A 27,484-nucleotide genomic window follows, 5' to 3' on the forward strand; every position below is an offset into this window, starting at 1 on the left:
CCGACCCGGTGCCCCAGGAAAGGAACATACAATCTGAGTTTGGCCACACTCACTTTGTTCCATATCCGAACCCATATACCCAGGTTCTGAGAAGCTGTCCCCCCATTGTGACCACCACTCGCCCGGGGCTGAGGCTCGGCGCTGACCGGGTCATAACTGCCAAGGGCTGGACAATGGGCACATCTGTCCTTTCTCTGAGGGATGAAAGCACCTAAGCAGACACGCTCTGCCTTTTGTTACGGTTTTTTTTTCCCTTTCTTTTGTAAATGAAAGAAAGCCGCGGCATGTGGCGGCCGGGTATACGTCCCACACTGGGGGCCTCCCCACGCGTCCCCACCAGGCCCAAGGACCAGGTTCGATTCTGGATTGGACCGGGTGGGCAGAGAATTATCAGGGAGGACAGAGGTTGTCGGGTCAACAGCCACCAGGTTGACCAAGGCCTTTAAAATATTTGCTCCCCTCCCCCTCAAAAGACCAAGCACCTGAAGATGGGGAGAGCGTGGACTCCCAGAGGCCCTCCCGGGAAACAAGCCAGGGTGGAAGGAGTGATGACACCAGCTGAGGCTCCCCGGGAAACCTGCACCGGGAGGCAGCAACTGGAGAGAGGGGCGATGGCTCTCCAGGCATACTGCGCCACCCGGGAGGCGAGCCCAGCAAGTGTGGCCGAGTGCTGGGAAGGGAGCCCACCCGAGCCAGGGAGCCGAGAGGGGCCCAAGTTTCCCAGGGTTGCGGTAGCAGCCCCAGATCGCGCTCTACGTTAGACACTCGCACGTGCGCACCGCTCCCCCGCAGCCCAGCGCCTTACGGACGGCGCTGGGACCCCCACCTTCATTTGTACGGGGACGTCACCGGCCGCGCGCGCGGGGACTGAGGGGGCGGGGCTGATCCGCGCGCCTGCGCGCTGCGCCCGGCGGGCGTGAGGGCGGGCCGCGGCGGCGGCGGCGAAACAGCGGCCACAGAGTCTGCAACAGTAACCGAGCCATGGCTGGAGCTGGCCAGCGGCGCGGGCAGGCAGCAGCCGCGGAAGGCGCAAGGGGTGCGTCAGGGGAGCCGGGGGCCTCACAATTCTAGGAAGGAGAGGGACGTGAGGGGGCCGGGGGCGGGCGGGCTGGGGGCACCGCGCTCGCCCAACGGCGCGGATCCTTTCTGGAAATTAATATTTAAAAAAAAAAAAAAAGCCGAGGACGCAGAGGGGAAGGTGGGGGCAAGAGGGAAGGCGAGACACACTGAGAAGGAGACAGAGCCCCACAGTGAGAGGAAGGAAGGAAGGAAGGCAGCAGTCGCCAGCAGCCGATGTGAAGACCGGACTGTGTGCGCCCTTCGCCGCCTCTGCCCGGCCTCATCGATGTTGTGTCCGCCGTCCGCTCGCCCAGATCACGATGAACGCGCAGCTGACCATGGAGGCGATCGGGGAGCTGCACGGCGTGAGCCATGAGCCGGTGCCTGCCCCTGCTGACTTGCTGGGCGGTAGCCCCCACGCGCGAAGCTCCGTGGCGCACCGCGGCAGCCACCTGCCCCCCGCGCACCCGCGCTCGATGGGCATGGCGTCCTTGCTGGACGGCGGCAGCGGCAGCGGCGATTACCACCACCACCACCGGGCCCCCGAGCACAGCCTGGCCGGCCCCCTGCACCCCACCATGACCATGGCCTGCGAGACTCCCCCAGGTATGAGCATGCCCACCACCTACACCACCTTAACCCCTCTGCAGCCGCTGCCGCCCATCTCCACCGTCTCGGACAAGTTCCCCCACCATCACCACCACCACCACCACCACCACCACCCGCACCACCACCAGCGCCTGGCAGGCAATGTGAGCGGTAGCTTCACGCTCATGCGGGACGAGCGCGGGCTGGCCTCCATGAATAACCTCTATACCCCCTATCACAAGGACGTGGCCGGCATGGGCCAGAGCCTCTCTCCCCTCTCCGGCTCCGGTCTGGGCGGCATCCACAACTCCCAGCAAGGTCTCCCCCACTATGCCCACCCGGGCGCCGCCATGCCCACCGACAAGATGCTCACCCCCAATGGCTTCGAAGCCCACCACCCGGCCATGCTCGGCCGTCACGGGGAGCAGCACCTCACGCCCACCTCGGCCGGCATGGTTCCCATCAACGGCCTTCCTCCACACCACCCACACGCCCACCTGAACGCCCAGGGCCACGGGCAACTCCTGGGCACGGCCCGGGAGCCCAACCCTTCGGTAACCGGTGCGCAGGTCAGCAATGGAAGTAATTCAGGGCAGATGGAAGAGATCAATACCAAAGAGGTGGCGCAGCGTATCACCACCGAGCTTAAGCGCTACAGCATACCACAGGCCATCTTCGCGCAGAGGGTGCTCTGTCGCTCCCAAGGGACCCTCTCGGACCTGCTGCGCAACCCCAAACCCTGGAGCAAACTCAAATCCGGCCGGGAGACCTTCCGGAGGATGTGGAAGTGGCTGCAGGAGCCGGAGTTCCAGCGCATGTCTGCGCTCCGCTTAGCAGGTGAGCGGGCCAAGGAGCTGGGCGCGCGGGGAGATAAGGTATTGGGGAAGCTGAAGGGACCCAAGGAGGCAGGGAAGGAGAGAGCTCTGTGCACGCTTCATCCCGTCCTCCTTTCACCGAGAGGGGGGTCCCTAGGCCTGGAAGAGCCAGAGCGTGGCTCCCGGGAGCAGACAGCCTCTTCCAGGACTCAGTGCATTGGGCTGTGGAAGGCTCCGGGAACTGAGCAGCGCGGCCTGGGTGATTGCAGAGGAGCATTTGTGCTGGGAGACAGCGCAGGAAGCTCGCACGACCGTAGGTGGAAAGAAATCCCAGCACCTGGCTGGATACGGTCTGTGCATCGCTTCTGGGTTTGGCACTCCAGGTTTGCGGGGCGAGAGAGGCGACGCGTGCGTGGAACTGCGCGCAGGTGCTGCCAGCCAGTATCCCTGGCACATACCCGGGCACTGTGCTGGAGCGTGCGGGAGCTGCCCGCCAATGTTGAGCTGAACTCGCTGCGGTGACCCCGCTCCCGCGCTCACTTTAGTGGCGCGGGGCGGGGTGGGGGGCTGGAGGGTGGGGAGCTCACTCTGGGAGTTCCAGCAAAGGTTCCGAAGCCGCGCGGCGGTGGGTGTGTGGCGCAGACGCTCCGTTAAGGTTTAGGACGCACTCTGCGCTTGTGACCGGCTGTAGAGAGGGAGGCAGATCGTGCCAAGGTCCAGGTGAGGGCGGCCGAGCAACAAGGGAGCTTCTAGCTTAGCCCAGAGACCGATTTCGCTGCCGACTCGTTTAGAGCTTCGCATTTTGTTTTATTCCTCTGCATGAATTTTCGTCTGAATCCCATGCAGGGGGTGGGAGTGTGAGGGAAAAAAACAAGTCTTCGAGCAGAGGTCTCCGGGCCCAAACACCCCGAGGGCCTGGTGTTTCCGAGTTGAGCGGGAAGGTCTTGGCGGCGCTGCGTAGACACTGCGCCCAGTTCCCCCAGCCTCTCTAAGCCAAGGTAAGGGGAAGGCTCTGGCCGGCCCACCGGCGGAGGGGACAACTGACCCCAGCCTGAATCACACGGGGGATTTCAAGCAGATTCAGCGACCCCCTAGGGCGGAGGACAAGCGGAGAGGTACAGCCAAGGGCAGCTGAGGGTGGACTCGGTTTGATGAGACCCGGGCTGAGTTGATTGACTCCTGGGGTACATGCTGCCACACCCCCACCCAATCTCAGCCCGGCGACCTAGCCTGAGTCCTGGCGAAGAAAAAGGTAAAAGCCGGAATGAGGGTTTGTTAATTAACTGATCGTTCTCCATTAATTCGTCCCTGGAGAACGAGAGACCGTCAATCCGCGCAGAGCCGTGGGCACTGAGCCGTTTCACAGTCTAAAATCAAAGCAAGAGGCCAGGGCCCCCTCCCCCACATCGTGCGGGCCAATGAGAAACTAGAGGGAAGCGGGTGCCGGCGTCCCCGCGAGCCTGCGACTCCAGCCGGATGCGACCCAAAGCAGTCCTGGGGTCTGGGTTCTTGTGGCCTCCCTGCTGGAGCTCCGCACCGTCTGAGCCTCTGCCCCGCCAGGTTTTCCAGTCCAACCCCGCGCTCGTTGGCTCCAAAGTCCCCACGAGGACTCTTGCAGCCTGAGCCCAGAAGCCAGGAGAGGCTGGGGTAAGGGGACGGGAGGGGGAAGAAAGAGGTTGACAGGGTACCCTCTGGGGCTCCCGCAATTCCACTCTCTAGCTTTGTGTGCAGCCACCAGATCGCCCCCATCCCATGGGTAGACCGAGACGCGAGGGCAGCTGAAGTTCTGGAAGGGACGGCCGAAAACGCTATTCCTCTCCCAGACTGATATGCCTATGCCGGCGTCCAAGGTAGTGCCTTTTCACACGCACACGCCAGCCTCGAGCCCGGCTTCAGGACTTTTTACCGAGGCAGTGCACACACAGGCAGGTTAGTGGGGCTGGGGGAATGGAGGGAGGGGATGCAAATGGAGAGCCGTTCCCCCCCACCCCCAGGGAAGCTCATTCCAAACACCCCACCTCCTGAAGGCGCTTGCTCAGGACTTAAATGACTCTCCTTCCCCACTGACTCCTATTGTCCCCTGGAAAGACAGACTGATAAATTAGGTTCAGGGACGACCCCGGAGCCCTGGATACCCGCCTTAGCGCCCTGCCCTGTACGAGCGCCCTCTCACCTCCTCGCATGGGCAGCCCTAGTACTGCTACCTGCACACGGGAAGTGCGGTGGACGTACCCGCCCGGGCTCACGGGACCCAGGAAGTTATCGAAGGGGCCGCTGCCTGGCACCCAGCAGCGCGTAGAAAGTCCTGCCCAGCCTTTGGACGGAGGCGCGTGGCCTTTTCCTCGAGAAAAAAAAAAAAAAAGAAAAGGAAAATCGGAGACCCTGGCGGGACGTGAGTTTGGCGCCAAACCCCCAGCGAACTCGTTATCCTAAGACCCGGATGCGGGGTTGTCTCTCCCATTTTCCTTTCTTTAACTTCATTAAAGGGGTGGGGCGGGCTGGGATGAGCGCGCGTGCGGAGCCAGCCGGGATCAATCCCATTACGCAGCAAGAGCCAAGACTTGTTTTTAAGTCACCGAAGAACGACAAGACCTCCCGTTAACATTTTAATTTGGTGGTGGGGGCGGGGGCGGGCGGAACGAGGCCGTTTCCTGAACCGTTCAAATGATCTCTGGTAGGCCCTGACTGCAGGTGACTAAAAACGGATTGCAGGGCATGTTGGACGCAGCTGTGAGACATTGCCCCCCTCCTCCCCACTGCCAGCTCCCGTGCACGGAGGGAGGTGCCACTTGCAGCTCTTGCTCGCCGTTGCACTCAAAGACCCCTTAAACTCGTTTCTACCCCATGCGAGGCAAGGCCCATCGAGGTCGGCTCCTTCGCTGGGTAGCGGGAGAGTGGCTTCTTCATGCCCTCCTGGTACCCCGGGTTCCGTACAGCCTGGTGTGGAGGGTCAAATCCCTCCGCCCGCCCGCGGCAGCGTGTTTGGAGAGGCGCTTTCTCTTCACGAAATTACATCGGCTGGCGGACGACGGGAGACAGGAGGAAATTCTCACCAAATTAACTACCTTTAAAAAATCAATATATGTTCCCTCAATGTAACACTTGCTGCTTCCCCATTAAAGTGCAGCGCAACCAGGCTCACGCTGCGTCTCATCCCAGGTGGGGGGGGGGGCTGGGCTGTGCCGGTGGGTGGGTGCCCCGCCTCTGACGTGGGCGCCTATTAAGACGCGGGGAGATTAGCTTCCAATTAAAGATTCCAGAAGGCTCCGGCCTCAGTAGGGGAGCTGCCGGCGCAGGAAGAGGCTGCCACTGCACACCCACCAACGGGTGCTGCAGAGACCCAGCAGGCGAGGCCCGGGGTCGGGCAGGGGTGGGTGGTGCGCCGCTTCGACCCTACGGTACCTGGAGGCGAAGAAACCTCCCAACAGCGGCGCCAGGGAGCCAGACGGGTCTCCAGCACCCGGGACTGCTCCTGTTTCCTGGACGGGATTTGCCCCAGGACCACCCGGGGACCGGGGGGCGTGGGGGGGGGGCAGTCTGACCAGGGGGTGGCCATGAGAAAGTCTCGGCCGGACCAACATGGGCCATGTTTGCCATAAGTGGCCTTGCTGCCTGGTTGATTGATAACTAACTGGCTCCCGCGCAAGTCCATTTGCTTTTTGTTAATATTTATACCAACGGGCGACGTTTCAACTGTCCCCTCCCTTCTCTGGGCCATGGGAGCCAAGCAGAAGGAGTTCGATGCTGGGCCCTGAGAACTCCACTTCTCCAGTCCTCGAAGACTCTGGGCCGGGAGAAAAGCCACAACTGGGCGTGTGGAATGCAGGAACTGGAAGGGTTCCTGGGCCCAAGAGTCGGAGGAGAAGGTGCCAAGTGGACTGGTTCCCCGCCACGCCCGGCGTCTCTGCGGGGCGGTTCTCGGGCAGTGCAGCTGCTCTCAGCCGGCTGCGGCCCGAACAAAGGGCCCGCGGGGCGCTGCCGACAGCGTCCGCCTAGCAGCCTGGGGGCCATGGGGGCTGGCTGCCCCGGACGAGAGCCACCTCCGAAGCTTTATGCTAGACTCCTCCCAGCGTGGCCTGGGGGCCAGCCAGTCGTCAGGCGGAGGCCGAGGAGTTCCAGAGTCCCCTCACCAACTCAGGCCTAAGGGTCGCCCGTGCTCCCGGAGAGTTGGCTAGGGACCCCCGCCCACACATACACACACACACAAACACACACACACACACACACACACACACACACACACGCCAGCCGAACAGGTCTGGCTGTTGGGGACAATCCCCAGAAGGCTCTGCGTGGGCCTTTCTCACAGCCCATGTCTGACTCCTGGAGGGTGTGGAACAATAGTTCTCTCTTGCGGCCCCCACTGGGGAGCACAAACCCCAGGGAGGAGAGGAAGGGGCGCATGGAGTTAAGAAGTGTGCACGTGGTGAAGGTTGGAGTGGAGAGTTTGACTAGAGTGGAGGAGACCTGCTGCTGTGGCTTGAGGAGGCCTGATGGTTATTTTGTGGTGACCTGGTGTCAGAACATCGAGCCCGGCTGCCTGAGACAATAAACCCTGCGGCCTGTCCCGAGGGTGGTTGGCTCTCCCGCCAGCGGGTGCAACCCCAGGCCCTTTGGAAGCACCCAGTGGGCAATTGGGGTCAGTAGAGACCCAGTCCTGCCGTCGCTGTTTTGCAGCTGGCACTTGGGACAGTCTGTGCCAACAATAGCACCGTTGTGTTGTAACAGCAAAGCAACTCAAAGCCCAGGCTGCATCTTTCTTTATCTGCAAGCGCTCAGCGCACCACAGGAAGCTAAGCTCGTGCCGTCACTGATGCCCTCCTTGTGGACTCATCTTCCCCAGTAGCTGCGCATGCCCCCTGCGGGCCGCAAAGCCAGGCACCCAGAGAGCCTCTGTGGTTCAACCCGCTGCGGAGAGGAGAGGCTTTGTTTTTAGAACATTGATGTCTTAGTGATTTTCAAAATGAGAACTATTTTGACAGGTAGAGAGTGTAGTGGAGGGAGAAAAGGATACCTAGCGGATCTGTCTTGCTCCTAAACAATTCCTGGGTATTACCCCACTGATGAGACAAAATTGCCATCCCCCCAAATTATACCCCAACTCTAACCTCTCAAGATGCATGTTTGGAAATTATATCCAAATTATACTTTTGCTGGCATGTTTTAGTTTGAGACTATCAGGGTCACAGTAGAGAAGGTGACCCTGGCAGTCTGAAATGGGAGGTTGGGGCTCGGGGTGTAGTGAAGGGAGGGTGGATCAGCGTTCCCTTTGTTGTTTCCCCTTCCAGCTAACTGATGGGAGTTAGAAGCCTGCCCTGAGGCTTTGAGCTTGAAGGTCTTTGTTTGCTGTCTGGTGGGCTGGGTGAAGTGCTCTGGGAGGCCCAGCGGCCTGGAGCCCTGGTGCGGAGTCAGGACCCTGGACAGGGCCTAGCCAGGCCTGTTGCCAGGGTTTCTCTTGTCCCTGGTGGGTGGCTAGGATGGCTTTGAACAGTTGTGATGAGGAAACAAAAACTAACAGCTAATATTTCGAAGTTTATGAGAAATCGTGAGGCCCCACCAGTAGTACACACGGGCACGGTCAAGTAATGGAAAAGATCAAACCTATCCTCGTCGATCAGGTGGTTGATCTTTTTCCTCCCTCTCCAGCAGCTTTCTGTGTGCGTCTGAGTCCATGGGCACACCTGCTTATACAATCGGAATTCGAGTCCCTATGGGTGTGACAGGGGTTGGATCATTAAGCTAAAACGTTCAATTCAGTCCCTTTGATCCGTGCTGGGGAAAATCTATAGTCATCTCTAATCTACAAGGTCTTTGAGGAGGTTGTTACATGAGCTGTTTTGATGTCATCATTTCCACATTCATGGCAAATTCAGCTAATCAAACAGACGCTGCTACCCAAAGTTCTCAGAAGAAATAGTTCTTACGGTGTATATCGGTAACATTTATTCTTGATTTCCTTGTAAGAAAGAAAATCCTCAAGTCTAATGAAGGTGGGTAATTAAAAAGGAGGTTCTCAGGTGTCTTGCTCCTCAAAATCCATAGTTAGAAGCCTTGCCCTTCAAGTAAGAGTGCTCAGTGTTCTTTGTAAATTCCATATATTGGAATAGTTAAACACCAATTTACTATTTTAAGCCAACCAAGGAGCCTTGATGGATTGGATGAGAAGTGACTAGTCTCATTTCAGTCCCCTTGAAAACAGCAGTTTCCACACTCTTGGCAAAATTGAATGGTCCCCAACCTAAAGTAGCAACAGAAGGAGGGTCCTATTGAAGTCATAGTAGTTAGAGGATAGATTTCCTATAATCTTAGATAAAGGATTCAACAAGTATTCATTAAATACTATTTTCATTTTGTGTGTATTTAAATAATATGGGTAAGGACCTTTGGAAGAAGAAAGCCACATTATTTTTACATGAAAAGTGTCAGCCTCACAGAGTTTAGCAAAAAGGAAAAAACTGATTTCTAATGTGAATGAATTTAGTGCATAATCGTAAATTACTGTCTTCTGTCAACAGATTTGCACAGACTTTTATTTTAATACAAGTATATTAATACTAATGAAACTTAATTTTCTTCTGAAATTGTAGGATTGGCTTAGATGACCAGACCAATCACAGGGCAATCTTATTATTTTGATACAAACATATAAATTTATGTCTTATCACAGGGTCTTGCTATAGAATCATCCCCATTATGTTCCTCCCAAAAGATGTTACATGATCATAAAGTTGGAACAAATTAGCTTCTAGAAATTTTCTTCTCCTTTAGGTGAGACAATTTGATAAGATAACAGCTGAACAGAACCAGACCTTGAAGTACAACCCTCACATTTGTCTTGGCAAGTGATAAGGAAGGAGTTTGTGTCCATTGTGTACATTTTATTAGTCAGGTACTGTGCTAGGCACATAGATGTTCTCATTTAATACTCACTGTCTGTGCCAGTGGCTCCCAAATCTTGCTATGCATTGGAATCATTTAGGGATCTTTTAAAAAAAATGATTCCTGGCTAAAACCTCAAATATCCTGGCATCAGTAGTATAGGGCATGACCTGGGCACTAGGATATTTAAGAGCTCTGAGGTGATTTTAATGTGCAGCAAAGTTTGGGAGCTGCTAGTTTACAGGGCAATTACCATTATTTTTCCTGTTTCTCTGTTCAATGAGGTTGAATAACTTACCTATGGTAACAGAGCTGGAAATCACTGAGACCCTGAACTCAGCTTTCCCAGCTCAAAGCTCAGAACACCCTTACCCTCCACCCTGTGCCTCGATTATGGGTGCAAGTCCACTAGGTCAGTGGACCCAGAATGTGGAAATGTCTGATCCACTATCATAAACACCAATCTGGAAAGTCTCTGCATAATAAGATCTTGAAATTAGAAAATGTGTGTCTTCCCTCTGGGACTCTCAAAGAGAGTTACTTGTGGAAACTTATTTCTTTTTTACTCAAGACTTATAAGAGAGACTTTTTATTGCTCTCTTTTGAGGAAGCAGCCAGAGGGAATGTGAGGCAGTCACAGAGCTAGACGTGGAACCCAAGTCTCTCCATCCATTTGTTCACTTAAACAATTATTCACAGGCAAGACCCATCTCATTAGATGTTTTCTGTGGGTAGGACTGGTCCATTGGGAGCCAGCCTGGAGGAGGGCCCAAAGGCCCAAACCTCCCATTCTTTCAGGCATTGGTGTTCTGATCTGCACTTGCACAGCAGTTATATTTCTTGGCTTCACATCAGTGCCTGTCTTGCTATTCCAAGCTTGCCTGTTACTCATGTTTTAGGACTCTGCACTAAAAAATAATAAATTGACTTAAACTCTGTATATATGTTGGCAATCATCCAGAGGGCAACTTACAATTTCCCTCAAGCACCGCAAGTTTCCAGTTACCCATGCGTTTCTCATCTCCCTTTGCATATGCCATAGGGTACGCAGAATCGACAGTTTCTGAAATCGCTGCTTTCATTTTGCATCTGGTGATGACCTCGTAGTCCCAAAGAGAGGTTATCAAAGGAACATAATAAACTCTATGCTTTTCGCTTTCTTTCCTGATGTCTTCTAAAACAGATCAATGGGGGAAATTAAATAAATAAACGAGCGAAGCGCGCCACCTAGTGACCCGTCTGCTCACTGCAGGTGAAGTGCGTGAGAGGAGTGGCTAACGCGATTCAAGTATTGATGGAGTCACAAAAATCGTTCATTAAGGCAATTTAATCTTTACTATTAAATGTCCTTTCAATTCATTTAGGGTAATTAAGATGCAGTTAAAGTGATTAAATTCTAATTACTTATGCTAGACAAAGACATATTTGTCACACTAATGCGGTTAACTAAGGACTCAGAAAGAAAGTTAACATTTACTTCAAATGATGCAACTGGAAAAATCAGTTCCTCTTTTCGTCATTAATCCAGTGAGCTGGGTGATTATGTAATGGCACTACAAGCTCATTAAATAGGGGAAGTGCTGATTAAAATGACTGCTGGGAGGAAAACCTGAACCAGGAGTACCTCGGTACAGTTTGGTCAGCATTCCTAGCAAAATTACTTGGTGTCCTTTCCCTCCAAGCCCGCCCCCCGCCCCAAAGCAATAAGCAGCTCCTGAGTCTTATCTTGACATTAAAAGAGGGATGCCGGGCTTCCCTGGTGGCGCAGTGGTTGAAAGCCTGCCTGCCGATGCAGGGGACACGGGTTCGTGCCCCGGTCTGGGAAAATCTTACATGCCGCGGAGCGGCTGGGCCCGTGAGCCATGGCCGCTGAGCCTGCGCGTCCGGAGCCTGTGCTCCACAACGGGAGAGGCCACAACAGTGAGAGGCCCGCGTACCGCAAAAAAAAAAAAAAAAAGAGGGATGCCTCTTGGAAAGCTTTTATTGCCAGCCTGCCGACATTGTTAAACCAAAGATATTTTCAAATGGTAAATGGATTCTTAGGGTAGAGAGGAGCAAGGCATTTGGACAGGGGAGGTGGAGGGACGGTTTCCTGTAGGAAACAGCTCCAGGATGAAGATTTCCACTGCAGGCTTTCGAAGCCACTCTCCTCCTCACAGACACCCTTCCTATTAGGCAGTCTTCCTCCCCTCCCCAGTTGCATTTTTACTGCTTTGTATGTGGGGACAGATTCCTTTGTACACATCATGCTTCTTAGGCACACTCTGAAGAGCACTAAGTACCTCAGCTGCAAACTGGTCTCTTTTCAGAGTTTTCCGACATTCACAAGTAAAGGCATCTAAGATTATATACCATCGGATTACTGAGGCTCTTTTGCCATGATATCCACAAACAGTTCCCAGCCTCCTACGATAGGTTAATTTTGAGTACTCAGAAGAGGAGGATGAATTGAAATTTCACCGCATTTGAAGTTGGCCTTCCTCATAAAATGGCTTCTTAAGCCCACGCCTATCATTTGCCTGGGGGGATGATCCAAGGATGAGGATGATCCGCCAAAAAATTGGGAATTAATTTCCCCAGGGGATCAGTGTCTTTTAATACTGTTAAATTTGCCCATTGAAAACCATTACTATGGAGATTGCATCTTTCCCCTATTTATCCCATTGAAATTCAGTATTACTGTTTACTTCACAAGAAGCTGAAGTTATCAAATTCATCAGTCACGGAAGTCAAATAACTACCTTTTAAAGATAAGTTGGCAGTTATTTGAATATTTACGGAGTCATTTTTAATTTACTAGATTGTGTTATCTTAAATTACTAAACCAAATAAACACATTTAAAAAAAAAAAACCCTAGACTAAGCAATGAGAGCCCCAGAGACAGGTTCTTGTACTAATGAGCTCTGAGACCTTGTCATTTAACCTTTCTGGGTCTCAGTCTCCTTAAATGTAGAATGAAGGATTTGGCCTTAGGGTCCTTCCAGATCCCACATTCTATGAATGATTGCCTTCTACGATGACTGTGTATCCATGACAGTCTCTCTTCTCAATGTAATGCTCTGTCCCAAAGTCAGGATTCAACAAGGTGTAAGTCCCTGGCGCGCCCATCTCTTGGGCAGAGTCTCAGATCAGGCTCTCCTATCAGATGGCCAGTAGGAAAGAGCCTTTCCAGTCAGGAGCACTGCCTTCTGGCACAAAAATATTTCAGCTTGAGGTTACAATACCTGCGTTGGTAAGGATATGGATCATCAGGAATTCATGCACTGCTGGTGGGGATGTAAATTGCCACCGTTGCTTCAAAAGATAATTTGGCTTATAAACCTGAACCCACAGCTGAACGAAGTCTACCCCTTGGTATATACCCTAGATACCCCTTGGTATATACCCTAGATAAGCTCACAGGTGCTCCTGAAGATGAGTACAAGGATGGTCTGTAACAGCGTTGCTTCTAAGAACAAATAACCAGAAACATCCCAAATGCCCACTGACGAGGAATGCAGGAATAAACTGTGCTGTATTCATATAATGCAGGAGTATATTGGAGTGATGAAAATGAATGAGCCACAGCTATACATAACAGCATAGTTGAGTCTTAGGAACAGTGTTGAATTTCTTTTTTTTTTTTTTAAAAAAGAACAAGCTATAGAAAATCACACCAGAACAATACCATTTTTATAAGGCTTAAAAGCAAGAAATGCTAAACAACTTATTGTTTAGAGATACGTAAGTATGTGGAAAAAACAAGTTAATAATAAACTCAAGTTCCTAAGAGTGGTACCTCCAGTAGGGAAAGGCTAGAGATAAAAGGAGAGAACACCCTTGTAGCTTCACAGACAGCAGATGTTCTAGTTCTTTTGTCAGGTGCTGCCTTCACCAGTGTTCATTTAGTTCCTGTGCTTCCTATCTTAAATATACATGTTTTGTAACAGGTAAATATTATTTAATTTTAACTTTGGGGGGGAAAAAGATTGTTTCTGTCTGATTCCCCAGCCCGAACAACTTGGACCAAATAAACCCCAGGACATTTCAGTTGTCATTTACACAGTTCTTAGCCCTGTACTAAATGTCAACTCTCTTTGGAATTATATCTGGCCAACTGTGGACAGGGCATAAGATGTGAAAGAGGAAATTTCATTAGCTATGGAAAGAGTGGTTTTTTCTTTATTCATTTGAGTACAGCCATGACGGTGCTGTGCTCAGTACTGGGGATGTACTGAGCACAAACAAGTCTTTTGGAGCTCATAGTCTAGGGGGGAAGAGAGACAAATAGCTTGGTTGCTTTTTTGTGCCAAGAAGGAACGGTTTAGGGTGTGATGAAGGAATAGTTTTGAAGCTCTGGAAAAAAAAAAAAAACAGGACTTGGTCAGAAATGGGGAAAGAGGTTTTCAGGCAAAGGGAACAATAGCATGTGTGGATGCCGTGGGTAAAACCCCTTTGCAGAAGATTTCTTGGATCCGAATTATTGTATAGCTGGAAGCTTGTTTCTTCCCCAGCACGGCTGAGTGAAACGATGCCTTCCCATCAGTAACAAAAGCTTTCTCCAAGGCTGTAGTTTTTTGTAGTGGGGAGGGGTGGGCAGAGAGTTTCATATTCCTCAAATCAGGTTGGTGGCAGAGAGGTGGCAAGAAAATATATGCTGATTAAAAAGCCTCCCAGGTGATTCTACTATAACTCCAAGTTGATAATTAGAATATTGATATTGAGCACTGCTATGTATAAAATAAACAAGGACCTACTGTATAGCACAGAGAACTATATTCAATATATTGTAATAACCTATAATGGAAAAGAATCTGAAAAACTATATATATATATATATATATAAAACTGAATCACTTTGCTGTACACTGGGAACTAACATAACATTGTAAATCAACTATACTTCTATTAAAAAAAGAATACTGATATTGAGAATTTAAGAGCAAATGACTTATATTTTTGCCCCTTTGTTATTTATTTTACCCTTTTTCTGGAATAACCTATAGTTCCATAGTTTTATGTATATTTTTTAATGATATATAATATATATAAATATTATATCATTATATAATATTTTACTTCTTTTATCTCTTTTGAGGTTAAAAGTTCACTCAAAAATTCAATATTCCTAATTACCTAGCCATAAAAAGAAACAAAATTGAGTTATTTGTAGTGAGGTGGATGGACCTAGAGACTGTCATACAGAGTGAAGTAAGTCAGAAAGAGAAAAACAAATACCGTACGCTAACACATATATATGGAATCTAAAAAAAAAAAAATGGTTCTGAAGAACCTAGGGGCAGGACAGGAATAAAGATGCAGATGTAGAGAATGGACTTGAGGACACAGGGAGGGGGAAGGGTAAGCTGGGACAAAGTGAGAGAGTGGCATGGACATATACACTCCCAAATGTAAAATAGATAGCTAGTGGGAAGCAGCCACATAGCACAGGGAGATCAGCTCAGTGCTTTGTGACCACCTAGAAGGGTGGGATAGAGAGGGTGGGAGGGAGGGAGACACAAGAGGGAGGAGATAATGGGATATATGTATATGTGTAGCTGATTCACTTTGTTATACAGCAGAAACTAACACACCATTGTAAAGCAATTATACTCCAATGAAGATGTTAAAAAAAAAAAAAATTCAGTATTCCTATAAGAATGATTGTATCCATACTCTCCTCCATCTGAAAAACTCTTACTGTTCTCTGGGTCCTTACTACTCAGTGTGGTCCCCAGACCAGCAGCAGAACATTAGGAAATGCAGTCTCTCAGGTTCCACCCCAGACCTACTGAATCTGAACCTGCACCTTGACAAGATCCCTAGGAGATTCATGTGCACATTCAAGTCACTGAGGGTCATATTACATCATTCAAAAGGTCCATTTTCCTTCATTTGCCCTCAGGCTGATGGAGTACCTCCTATGTGAAGGGTGCTGGGCCAAGTACTGGGGCTCAAAAGAGGCACAACGTGCCGTATCCTGGAGGAGCTCATGGGAGGAGGTGTGTGGGGAAACAAATACTTACAATGTCCTTGATGAGTGCTGGGATAGGCAGGAAAACAGTTATGTGGGAGCAGGGAGGAAACTGGAAAGAAGACTGAAAAGAGAGTACATAGGATCTTGTATGCCTGTGCCATCCAAGGGACTTGGGTCTGTGACAGCAGGAGCTGAAGGAAGTTGTGACCTCTAGTAGAGTGAAGTTGTCAGGCTTGTGCTTTTGAAAGGCAGCATAGTGTGAGCCGATAGGAGGAGTAGCAGCAGCAGGGGACTAGCTAGGAGGGTGGCAATAGATGATGAGGGTCGGATTGCCTGCCATTGTCAGCAGAGATGGAGAAAATATATATTCTTTTTCAGATTCTTTTCCATTATAGGTTACTACAAGACACTGAATATAGATCCCCATGCCATACAACAGTTCCTTGCTGTTCATCTATTTTATATTTTGTAGTGTGTATCTGTTAATCCCAAACTCCTAATTTATCTCCCCCTCCCACCCCATTATCCCCTTTGGTAGTCACAAATTTGTTTGCCATGTCTGTGAGTTTATTTCTGTTTTGTAAATAAGTTTATTTGTATCATTTTTTAGATTCCACATATAAGCGATATCACATGATATTGTCTTTCTCTGTCTAACTTACTTCACTTAATATGATAATCTCTAGGTCCATCCATGTCACTGCAAATAGCATTATTTCATTCTTCTTTATGGCTGAGTAATATTCCATTGTATATCTACACCACATTTTCGTGTTTTTTGTTTTTGTTTTTTTGTGGTATGCAGGCCTCTCGCTGTTGCGGCCTCTCCCGTTGCGGAGCACAGGCTCTGGACATGCAGGCTCGGCGGCCATGGCTCACGGGCCCTGCCGCTCCGCTGCATGTGGGATCTTCCCAGACCGGGGCACGATCCCGTGTCCCCTGCATTGGCAGGCAGACTCCCAACCACTGCGCCACCAGGGAAGCCCCTGCACCACGTTTTCTTTATCCATTCATCTGTCAATGGACATTTATGTTGCTTCCATGTCTTGGCTATTGTAAATAGTGCTGCAATTAACATAGGGGTGCATATATCTTTTCAAATTAGAGTTTTCCCCAGATATATGCCTAGGAGTGGATTGCAGGATTATATGATAACTTTTTTTTTAGTTTTTTAAGGAACCTCCATCTGTTCTCCATAGTGGCTGCACCAATTTACATTCCCACCAACAGTGTAAGAAGTTTCCTTTTCTCCACACCCTCTCCAGCGTTTATTATTTGTAGACTTTTTAATGATGGTCCAGTGCCTTTTAAAAATAACTTCTTTGTAAAATTATTACTACTAATCAAGAAAAAAGGTGACAAGGATCACCCATAACACCCCCAAACAGAGATAACCCCCTTTTTGTGAATATCTTTCCAATCTCTTCTCAATGAGATGATCCATAGATACTATTATAACTTTTTAAATTAAAAATCCCATGTTATTAAATTTATGATAGAATATTTGAAAATACATAAAAGAAAACTGGAGACAATAAAAACCCCTGGTAATGCCACCATTCCTGACCCCCCCCCCCAAATACCTCACCAGTAGCACTTATTCATTTAGCAGATATGTATAGATAGGGTGTTTACAGTTTGCAAGACAGCAAAGAGGTCAAAGCCCTCCCTCTGCTCCTGGAGCGCTCTGGATCAAAAAGCTTTCTGCACATTTTATGTTTTACAGCTATGCTATAATTTAACGAATCCCCTATTTTTGGATGCTTAGGTTGGTCCATAAATTGATTGGGCAAACATAAATTTTATGCCTATATCATATTTCAGAAGCATCATAATTTACATAACCTCTCCAACAACCTTTCATTGGACATTTCAATGATTTCAAGTTTCTGGTTTTGTTTTGTTTTTGCTATTATCAGTCAATGGCACAGCAGTCAGCAACATATGCAGAACTTTTCTGAATATTTGTTTTCCTCTTTCAAAAATAATTTTTCTCTCATAACTTTGGAAAATATGAAACACTATAAACATACGACAGGATCAAATCATCCATAATCCCATAACCCAGAGATGGTACCTGTTTATGTGTTGGTTTGTTTCCTTCTAGCTTTTTTAAATTACGTAAATAAGATACATTTTTAATTTTAATTTTTCACAAAATTGAGCTCATAAAGAATTTATAGTCAAACTTATCTCAGTGTCATTAAATATTATTCAAAAGCATGATTTAAGAAAATTTTGTTTGGAAGTTTTTTTCAAATTTTTCAAAAGGTGCAAAAATAAAATAAGAACATAAACCATTTACCCACCAGTTGACCAGTTGTTAACATTTTGACCCATTTGCTTTATCATCTGTGCACACATGCATGCTCTCTCTCTCTCTCTCTCTCTCAATCTCTCTTTCTCTCTCACTCTCAAATGCACAGAATTTTTTTTCATGAACCGTTTCAGAGTACGTTACATACATCATGGCCCCTCACCCCTACATACTTCAGAATGTATTTCCACGAGTATGAACCTTCCCTTCTGTAGCCACAGTTCACTTTTGTCCGTTGACCCAGTAATGTCCTTCACAGCACTGTTCTCCAGGAGAGGATCCAGTCTGGGATTAAGTTTTATATCTCTTCTTTTCTTTAATCTTAAACATTTCCACAGCCTTTTTTAACCTTTTATAACATCGAAATGTTTGAAGAATATGGTCTCCACTTTAAAAAAAATATTTCTCATTTTATGTTTATCTGATGTTTCCTCGTGATTAGATTGAGGCGGTGCTTTCTTGCCCAGAAAGCTGCATGGGTGAGGTGTGTCCTTCTCTGGGGATCACATCTGGAGGCCCATGAAGTCTGTCTGTCTCCCACTTAACTGGAGAGTTAATTTTGATCACTTGGTCGAGGTGTTGCCTAATTTCTCCACTGTATAATCACATATTTTTTTCTCTTTCTCTCTTACAGCTAATAAGCAGTCTGTGGGGAGATACTTTAAGATTATGCAGATATCCTACTCTTCATCAGAATTCCCCACAGATTTAGCATCTATCGATTCTTGCCTGACCTGTTTATCACGACGGCTTCAAAATGATTTTCCATCTCCGGCATTCCTGCCTTGTTTGACAGTCAGCTCTCAGCTTTCTTCTGTGAGCAAGAGCCCCTTCTCTCTCGTTTACTTTTCCATTTGTTATTGGATAAGATTCACACATTCCTTTTTTCCCAATCGTTTCTAATTCAGTTCTGTACTTACCTATTTTGGTGCTCAAGCTGTCTCACATTTGACAGTGGGAGCCCCTTTAATCTGGCTCCTCTGTTCTTGTGACTTGTTTCCATCGTTCTTTTCCTCCTCCTTCTCCTCCATTTTTTTTTTCTTTTACTTTCTGGCATCATAATAAGATGTTCCAAGCTCATCTGTTACCTACCCTGTCCCAGCCCTAGAATCTGCCCTTTCCTTGATGAGCCCTGGTTTTTTCTGGTGGGGAATGGTATGAGAGACCAAGAAGGCCTGGTCACTAGGTGTGCTCACGGCTAGTAGCATGACTTTGTGTTTTGGCCTCCTCAGAAAAATCCAGGAAAAATATGCATGTATATTTACACACACACACCCCCCACAAATATACATATGCACTCATACATATATAATATACACGTGCACATAAACATGCTTACATACATATTTTTAAAATCATGAGTTCGCACAAGTACCTCCACATCTAATTGCAATATATCCCCATAGGATTTCTTCTTGCCTACCCTCATTCCATAATTGTGTGTCCCTTCCTCTACAGTGAGAACCCTGGCACTCAATAACATATCCACCCCCCAGCACACACACACACTTACTCATTTGCTCAATCCTAAAATACATCTAAAGTAATTTCAAAATTGCTTCAGCCATACCTGTAAAATAAACAAACCTGCTAAAAAATTTTTCTGTAACATTCATTTTCAATTCTTCCCCCATTCATATGCCCCAACATAACTTGGGAACTTGCTAGAAATCCTGCTGATTCAGAAACTCAGGGGAAGAGCCCAGTAATCTGTCTTCTTACAGGCTCTCTAAATGATTCTAAAGCATACTAAAGTTTGAGAAGCACAGCCTGAAATATGCAGAACAGGTTTGTGATATGTGTGTGTGTGTGTGTGTGTGTGTGTGTGTGTGTTTGTGTGTGTGTGTGCCTTTGTGCCGACATGTTATTATGTAAAATAATACTTTTGAAGATCCTAAATGTAGCAACCATAAAACAGGTGGAGTGCGGACTAATGACAGTCCTTTTGTCAGCATGCGTGTGGAGGTGTGATGTAAAAGAAGATAAGCCCCCAGTTATTTGTTTCTGTTCCATTGCCAGCCTGGTGGATAATCAGGAGGAAGAGGGAGGCATGGGTGTGAAGTACCCTCATTTGCCAGAGGGGGTGCTCTCCAGCTCCACAGCAGCCGCCCCTCTGCCCCTTGGCATTAGGAAGTTCTATCAGTTAATGACAGAATCTCCTCCAACTTTATTCTAAATTACCTGGGAAACTTGTTTAAAATGTGTGTTTCTGAATCCCATTCTCTCAGAGAATCTAATTCAGTAGGGATAAGATAGGGTTCCAGAATATACGTTTTGAACAAGCCTCCCCGTCATGCTCCCAGGTGATGTTGATGTGTTTGACCCACGCCTTACAATTTCTGCTCTGGACTCTAGACCCTGTTTACTCAGAGTGCCATCCTGGACCAGCAACTGAGCACTGAGCAACTGGGAGCTTGTTAAATGTGCAGAATCTCAGGCTCTGCCCAAAGCTGCTGGATCAGAATCTTCATCTTAACAAAATGTCCAAATGACTCAAGTTTGTACACTCAAGTTTGACAAGCACTAATTTAGAATAGTGGTTCTCAGCCTAGCCTATGTGTTAGAATCACCTGGGGACTCTAAAAGGACTGTGTCTCGAATGTCTCCCCATGTTCTCTGGGGCCACATCTGACTTATTTATCCAACAAGCATGCTGAGTATGCCAAAGAAATAATCCATGGTCTACTCTTACAGAATTCATGGATTCCTAGTGAGAGAGATGGGTAGGTAATAACTAATTATCTGGGGAGCTCTATGGGCACAGGAGACCACAATTCACCCCAGATGAGAGAGGGGATGGAGAAGCCTTAATAGAAAATGAAATGCTTGAGCTGGGCCTTGATTACATAGGGACAAGAAAGAGAAGGAAGGACATTCTGGGTGAGGAAACAGCTTGAGCAAAGGAATAGAGGTGTGGACATTCATAATGTATTTAGGACTGACTTCTGAACAGTGTGGCTCAGTGTGGATGGTGGGTGAGCAGTTGCGGGAAGTGAAGTGGAAAAGGTGATTGGGGTCAGAGGGTCAAGGTCCTTGAATATCTTAATGGAGCGGCCAAGAAGGGCTTTCCTCTCAAGCTTACTAGAGACCCTTGTGCAGCCAATTGTATACTACATGTGTCATTGGGAGAACAGCATTTACAATTGACTCTACAGATGACTTTCCAGAAATGCAAACAAGGAAAACCACTAATTTGAAAGTAACTGTGAAAAACGTCTGATGACTTGGCGAAAAGTCAAAATTGTAGGTTATTTTTTAAGGAGTTCCATTTTATAACTTACAATTGCTGTGAATATTATAAAGTGTTATATATGGCTATTAATTAAAGAAATGAGATCAATAAGCTAAGACTTACAATTCACAATAGGCCTGCATGAGATAATAATGCATAATAAGCATGTAATTCATCAGGTCTGCCATTTGTTTTGACTGTTTTGCAGAATCAACATCATAACTAGGGCATCGATATCACATATTTCCAATTATTATTATTATAGCCCAAACTATTGAGGGGCTCTTTAAGATGAGGGAGACTGATGTGATAAAACCCCAATGGATCAGGCATTAACAGAAGTTTAGGAATTTAAAAATCAGAATTCCTGAGCCAACCTTTCATTAAAGAGCCACATTACCTTTTGCTACTGACTGAAGGAGCAGGCGCGAGGCAGCAGCTTTTCTTCCCACCGGTTCTTCTGAAGCTGCAATGCAGGGAAAGAGCTTCGAGGAGGGAAGGGTCTGGTGGTCATGTCTCTTCTGGTGAGTCTCAAAAAGCTTGGGCCTGTGCCCAGGAAAATGTGTGCATGTGACAGTGAATGGCCAGCAAGAGGGTGGATGCAAGTATCACAGGGGTATGAAAATGCATTCATTTAACAGGATTCTCAGTTCACCTTTCTGTTTCATGTTCAGCCTGTACCACAGGGAACACTGAAAAAATGAGAGAAGACAGAGCAGAACTAAGATAGTCTAGAATCACACAAAAAGGGCTGTTTCAGGAGCCATGGAAAGTGAAAGCTGGTGTGATTCTCTGGTGTCCTCCCAGTCTGTGCCTGAGGAATACCTGAGCCCCAGCTCCTCCACACCATCACCACCTCCACACCATTGCCTCCTCCACACCATCACCTCCACACCATCACCACCACCACACCATCACCTCCTCCACACCATCACCTCCACACCATCACCACCACCACACCATCACCTCCTCCACACCATCACCTCCACACCATCACCACCACCACACCATCGCCTCCTCCACACCATCACCTCCACACCATCACCACCACCGCACCATCACCTCCTCCACACCATCACCTCCACACCATCACCACCACCACACCATCACCTCCTCCACACCATCACCTCCACACCATCACCACCACCACACCATTGCCTCCTCCACACCATCACCTCCACACCATCACCACCACCACACCATCGCCTCCTCCACACCATCACCTCTACACCATCACCACCTCCACACCATCGCCTCCTCCACACCGTCACCTCCACACCATCACCACCACCACACCATCACCTCCTCCACACCATCACCTCCACACCATCACCTCCTCCACACCATCACCTCCACACCATCACCACCACCACACCATCGCCTCCTCCACACCATCGCCTCTTCCACACCATCGCCTCCTCCACACCATCGCCTCCTCCACACCATCACCTCCTCCACACCATCACTTCCACACCATCGCCTTCTCCACACCATCACCTCCACACTGTCACTGGACCCTGCCCTGGCACTTTTCTCAGATCCACCATTTACTATTAGGGTGACCTTGGGCCAATCCCTTAACCTCTGAGCCTCAGGCTGTGCATTTGTAAACAAACGTAAACTTTTTTTTTAACCACCACCACGATTTTATTCTTAAATAAATGCTCAGTCTAAAGCCAGGTTAGGCAGACAGGTGGGTGGAGATCAGAAGAAGTGCAGATCGTGGGCACCTGTGAGCAGTGGGGCTGCCCAGGGAAGCAGCCTACAGCTGTAATAGCACCTGCTTCCCACAGTTGTTGAGTGACATCATAAGGTGATACATGTTTGTGGCTTAGCACAGGGGAAGCAGCTGTACATTTCAGCTGATCCTCTTCCATCCCCCCCAGGCCCAGGCAGCCTCTGCCCTCCTTTGATCATAAAGTCCAGTAGCCCTGCCTCTTGGGCTACAGCTGTGGAGCTGTCCCTAGAGAAGAGAGATTGATGGAAATATGTTATATGCTGTCTCCAGAAGGACTCCAGGCAGCAGATGGGAGGGAAGGCAGGTCTCTGTCCTGGACAGCTCAGTTATAGAAGCAAACAGAGTGGGGTTGTGAGAGGTTCGGGCGACTCTTCCAGCCTGTGTGTGATGCAGCAGACCTCTCTTGGCTTTAGCTGCTCCCCATCTTTCCTTCTCCTTTGGGTCAGCTCAGTTTTCTTTTGCTTCCTCTCAGAGCCGATATCCACACGGAGACAGCGTCTAGTGCTCCTCTGTCCCCCTACTGAAACTAGACTCACTCTGGTCCCCCTCCCAGGCCAGCGTGGGTCTTCCGTGCCCTTCCCGGCCTGAGCTCCCTTCATGCAGCCCGATTTCCTGGATGGGCCAACTGCCATCCTTTCAGCCAGAGCCTTCTGGCTGACAACAGGCCTGCCGCCTGGCCGGCTACCTGCTCCTACCCCACACACTGTGGCTCTGGGTTCCCGGGCTCCCCTCACCAGCTACTCCTGCCGGTGTAACCATCCTAGGGAAAGTTTTCACGATGTGTCCACCATGCTGGCATCTGCCTCCAGGACACAGTGGAGTTGGAGGTCACCCAATGAGCCAGCCGCGTGCCCATAGGCGAGTCTCCTGACCTCTTTGACATTGTTTCTTCGCCTACAGAAAAAGACATAATACCCATTTCTACCTCACCTGAGTTTTGTGGGGATCACGTGGGAAGGTTTAATGGAGGTGATTTAAGTACCATAAAGCAAGGTACAGGGGTGAGTTATAGTGATCATTCTTGACTAAGAACGTCTGCTCTTTGCATGTTTTTATTAGGTCTTTCACACTCATGCCCAGATGAGTTTCCATAGGTGCTTGAGCTACCCACAAATTTACAGATACCAGAAAAGCTAGCTTGTGTCCAGCAGGTTGTATCGGCCCCACCTCCCTCTCCTGGGCATCACTGTTTCCAGATAGTCTGTGCAGGAGTTCCCTTCCCATGTAAAGGCTGCCCGTGGCCATATCAGTTAGAACTCACTGGAGTAGCTTTTCAAATTGTACTTTATACTGTGTTCTCCAAATTTGCTGCTTAAGAGCTGACAAAACAACTGGGGGCCTGGCTTATAAAAATATGCACAGGACAGCACAGTAAGTCAAGGCAAAGCAGATAACACTATAACCCAGCACTCCTGGAGTCTGAGCTCTAATCCTGAAGCTGTGGCAGCCCACCCATTGGCTCTGTGATCTCCACAGGATGGGTGCTGGCCTGTAAAATGGGCTTGGGAACCTGCCACGTTCACTTCCATGGTTCCTCCATTCTTGTTTTACTGAAATCTGTTTTATTTGTATGCTTGTTCCTCCACGAACATGTATTGTCTTGTAGAGTTTACTTTGAAAAGCAGTTTCAGCTGTCAAGAGACAGTGTTTGGGGGCTCAGTAGACATGAACAGCAACCCCCCTTGTCCCTGCCCCAGTCCAGAAGAGGTTTCCTCTCGGTGGCAAGTGGGAAGTGAGAGCAGAGGGCTCACCCTGTATGCACGCCCAGCTACTTCTTTCTTAAATAGTTTTACTAAGAAGTAATTTACATACCATACAATTTACCCATTTAAAGAGTGTAAGTCAGTGGTTTTTCATATACTCACAGAGCTGTGCAACCGTCACCACAATCAATTTTAGAACCTTTTTATCACCTCCCCCAAAAGAAACCCCATACCCGTTAGCAGTCCCACCCATTTCCCCCCACTACGTGCTCAGCCACAGGCAACCACCAACTTCTTTCTGTCCCTATGGATTTGCCTATTCTGGCCCCGCTGCTTTTTTATCCTTTTTCTCTGTCCCCGAAGCCCCAAGCTCCCCAGAGCAGGGTGTGCAGGAATGTTACTACCAAGTCGGTCAGGAATCTGGGTAGAATTTCAGAGTGTGCTTTTTGCCTTCCCAGTGCACCCTACCTTCCCTGGAGGCACTGGAGCAGCAAAGGAGCTGAGGGCCCTAGCAGCTGCCCGGACCCGCCTCCTCCAAATCCAGGCCGGACCTCCCCTGAGTGACTTGGGACATCGCAGGCTTACCTGTTCAAGAGCCCTTGGCCCTGCAGGTTGCAGTTTTCAGCACTGGCACCGGCCTTCAGGGGGAAGACACTGCGTCGCTAGCAGGCCCCTTGAGATGACAGGGCAGTTTCACCATGCCCTGGAATCCCAGCCCTTTCCCTTACTGCTCCCTGGCCCACCTCGCCTCAATCACATCAGGACAGCAGACCCTGGAGCAGTTGTATGGAGGAAGTACACGGCCATAGTGCAAGGACTCTCAGGGTAGAAGCCACATGTGATTGGGGAAGCTGCAGGCATACAGTCTCCTTCCTCAGTCCCTTAGAGTCAGACCACCAAATAAATGTGATTTGAATCACCCAGGCCTGGCTCTGTCTCAGCCCCGCCCGCGCAGGCCTTTCATCCTGCCTCTCTAGGATTCACCATCCAGACCCTGAGGCCCAAACTGTCCTCTCCTCAGGTTAAATTCCCAAATTTCCTATTAGATTCGATGCCTCACAGAGCTGTTGCTAAAATTAAATAATGTCTCTACAGTGACAGACCCATGGCTTACCATTCATCTGGCTGCATCCCCATCTTATTCTAGCAGATACTGTGGCTCCCCGGTCACTTGTCTGTGCATCCACCACACACACACATTTCTCCATATTCCTCTTCAGTATAACTAAGATCAGTGAAATTGTGATTACAGTTTATGAAGTTCAATTTTCGGGTCTTACCTGGTAGTATTGTTTACTAAGCACACAGGTCTTGTTCCCTTTCCTACCTCACCTGCAAGTGTTCCGCCCCAAAAGTCTTCTCTCCCCACTGCCTGCCAGGAGGGAGAAGGAGGTGGTGGCACAGGGATGGCCTTACAAAAGGGGGGAGGGGGCCCGGGAGGGGCCAGCTAGAGTGAACCGTTCAACGCTCACACTTCTCTGAGTGCCCATTTATGACATAGAAATCTGAACTGTACATCTTCCCTCTGGAGTCATGTTGACTTTACATACGTCAAGTCATAGAGCTGCACCTAGAAGGGGTTGTAAGTTATTTAGTCAAGTCCCTTCATTATACAGTTGAGGAAGCTGGACCCAGCCTGGTTAACGGGTTTAACCCAGCCATTCACCTAATTAATGACAGAGTCAGAACCCTAAACTTTTGACAACTAGAGCAGTGTTTTTACAGAACCTTCCTCCCTCATAGACTGGGAATATAACGTACACCCTCATTCTACCTGGACCCTTGGCGTTCCTTCCATAAGGGCATGTTGAAACATACACTACTGCCCCCAGGAAGACAGCCTCTTCTAATCCACAATTCCATCCTATGTGAAGCAGCCAACTCTGGGACAAATATGCCAAGAACCTCAGGAAGCAAGTTAAGCAAATTTTCCTACATTTTTAATGAAAAAGTAGAAACTAGTAAAAATATAGAGTACCTATTGTTTAATGGCTCAGAGTCCTAGGAGGGCAAATGCATAACTGTTCACAGGGTCTGTGGTAGTTGCTGTTGTTATTGTTTTAATCTCTAAAGCTTATGAGGTCGAAACAACTGTGAGGAATGTGAGTTTGTGTTTGATCACCTTCATTCAGGTGAACGTGGATCTGGATTATTTGCAGGACTGGCTGGTGTCCCTGCAGAGCCATTACCTGCTCTTTTTGAGAAGCCATAATGATGGAGAAGGCGAAATGGAATAGTCAACATAGTGGCTATATATTCTAAAAGACAGAGTAAGGTTACCTTGGAAATTTTTTAACTGAGATAATATTAGACTTTGGAAACCAGGAAAGACACTACAGGGGTGTATTCATTGACTCACAGGGCTTTCAAGCCTGCCGGGGCCTTAGAATACTGCCTGCTCATTGAAAGGATGCAGAAAAACAGATCAAGTCATGTGTCCAAGTTTATACCACAGGCTAGAGACAGAGCAAAGACCTGAGCCTGCTATGTAAATTCAATGTTTATACTTGCATCTTGACCAAAGAAAAAAGGAAGGATCTGAAAATTAATTTGCAAACATCTAAAACACTTCTTAAGCGTTTATAGTTTTAACAATCACTTCAGCATAGCTTATCTTATTTAACACTTATTATAATCCTGTGAGGAAGGAAGGCCATTGTCCTCTGTTTTGCAGCTGGGTAAACTCAGGCCCCAGAAGGCGATGGGCTTGCCCAAGATCACACATCTATCAGTGGCCACAGAGCTGGGCCTTGAGCTTGTGTCCTGTGAGCCCAGGTTCATCTAAGAAGTTGTATTGTAAGTCCGTCTGGCTTTATAAATGTCTCCCAGGCCCACATGTCTGTGCCTACTTATTTTTTTTTAATTTGGTACAACAGATCTTTTTTTGGTAATTGTTATTGAACTATAGTTGATGTACAACGTTGTGTTGTTTTCAGGTGTAGAGCAATGTGCCTGCTTGTTCCCAGACAAATTCTTGGCAGACTTTTGCATAGTTCAATCAGCAGTTTAGATGTTGTAATGTGCTTTGTGACGTTAAATCAGGAAAATGAATATAAGTTGATATACAAATGCTTGGCTGACAGCCGATTCTAGGATGTTACTGTATATCATGTTTTATAAAGTGTATTCTAAGACAGGGCTTCTTAAACAGTGAAGGAGTAGTTGTTTGTTTCCAATTTCCATCTGTTCTGGACCA

The 27,484-nt window shown here is 48.3% G+C and overlaps 1 protein-coding gene and 1 long non-coding RNA gene across 2 annotated transcripts in view; one reads left to right on the top strand and one right to left on the bottom strand.

The window, feature by feature from the left end:
• Nucleotides 1–889: 889 nt before the first annotated feature.
• ONECUT1 (one cut homeobox 1) overlaps nt 890–27,484 on the top strand; it is a 38,451-nt gene continuing 11,856 nt past the window's right edge. Inside the window, exon 1 of the mRNA XM_004281662.4 lies at nt 890–2,484. Within this exon, the coding sequence (XP_004281710.1) occupies nt 1,380–2,484 (1,105 nt within the window). The 5' untranslated portion in view covers nt 890–1,379. The remainder of the gene's footprint in view (nt 2,485–27,484) is intronic.
• Nucleotides 21,703–22,246, bottom strand: LOC125963522 (uncharacterized). The gene is made up of 3 exons (XR_007475571.1): nt 22,215–22,246; nt 21,848–21,960; nt 21,703–21,768 (listed from the first exon to the last, which is right to left on the bottom strand). It is a non-coding gene; the product is annotated as an uncharacterized LOC125963522 (long non-coding RNA).

The sequence above is a fragment of the Orcinus orca genome, chromosome 2 (genome assembly GCF_937001465.1).
Source record: "Orcinus orca chromosome 2, mOrcOrc1.1, whole genome shotgun sequence".
NCBI lineage: Eukaryota > Metazoa > Chordata > Mammalia > Artiodactyla > Delphinidae > Orcinus > Orcinus orca.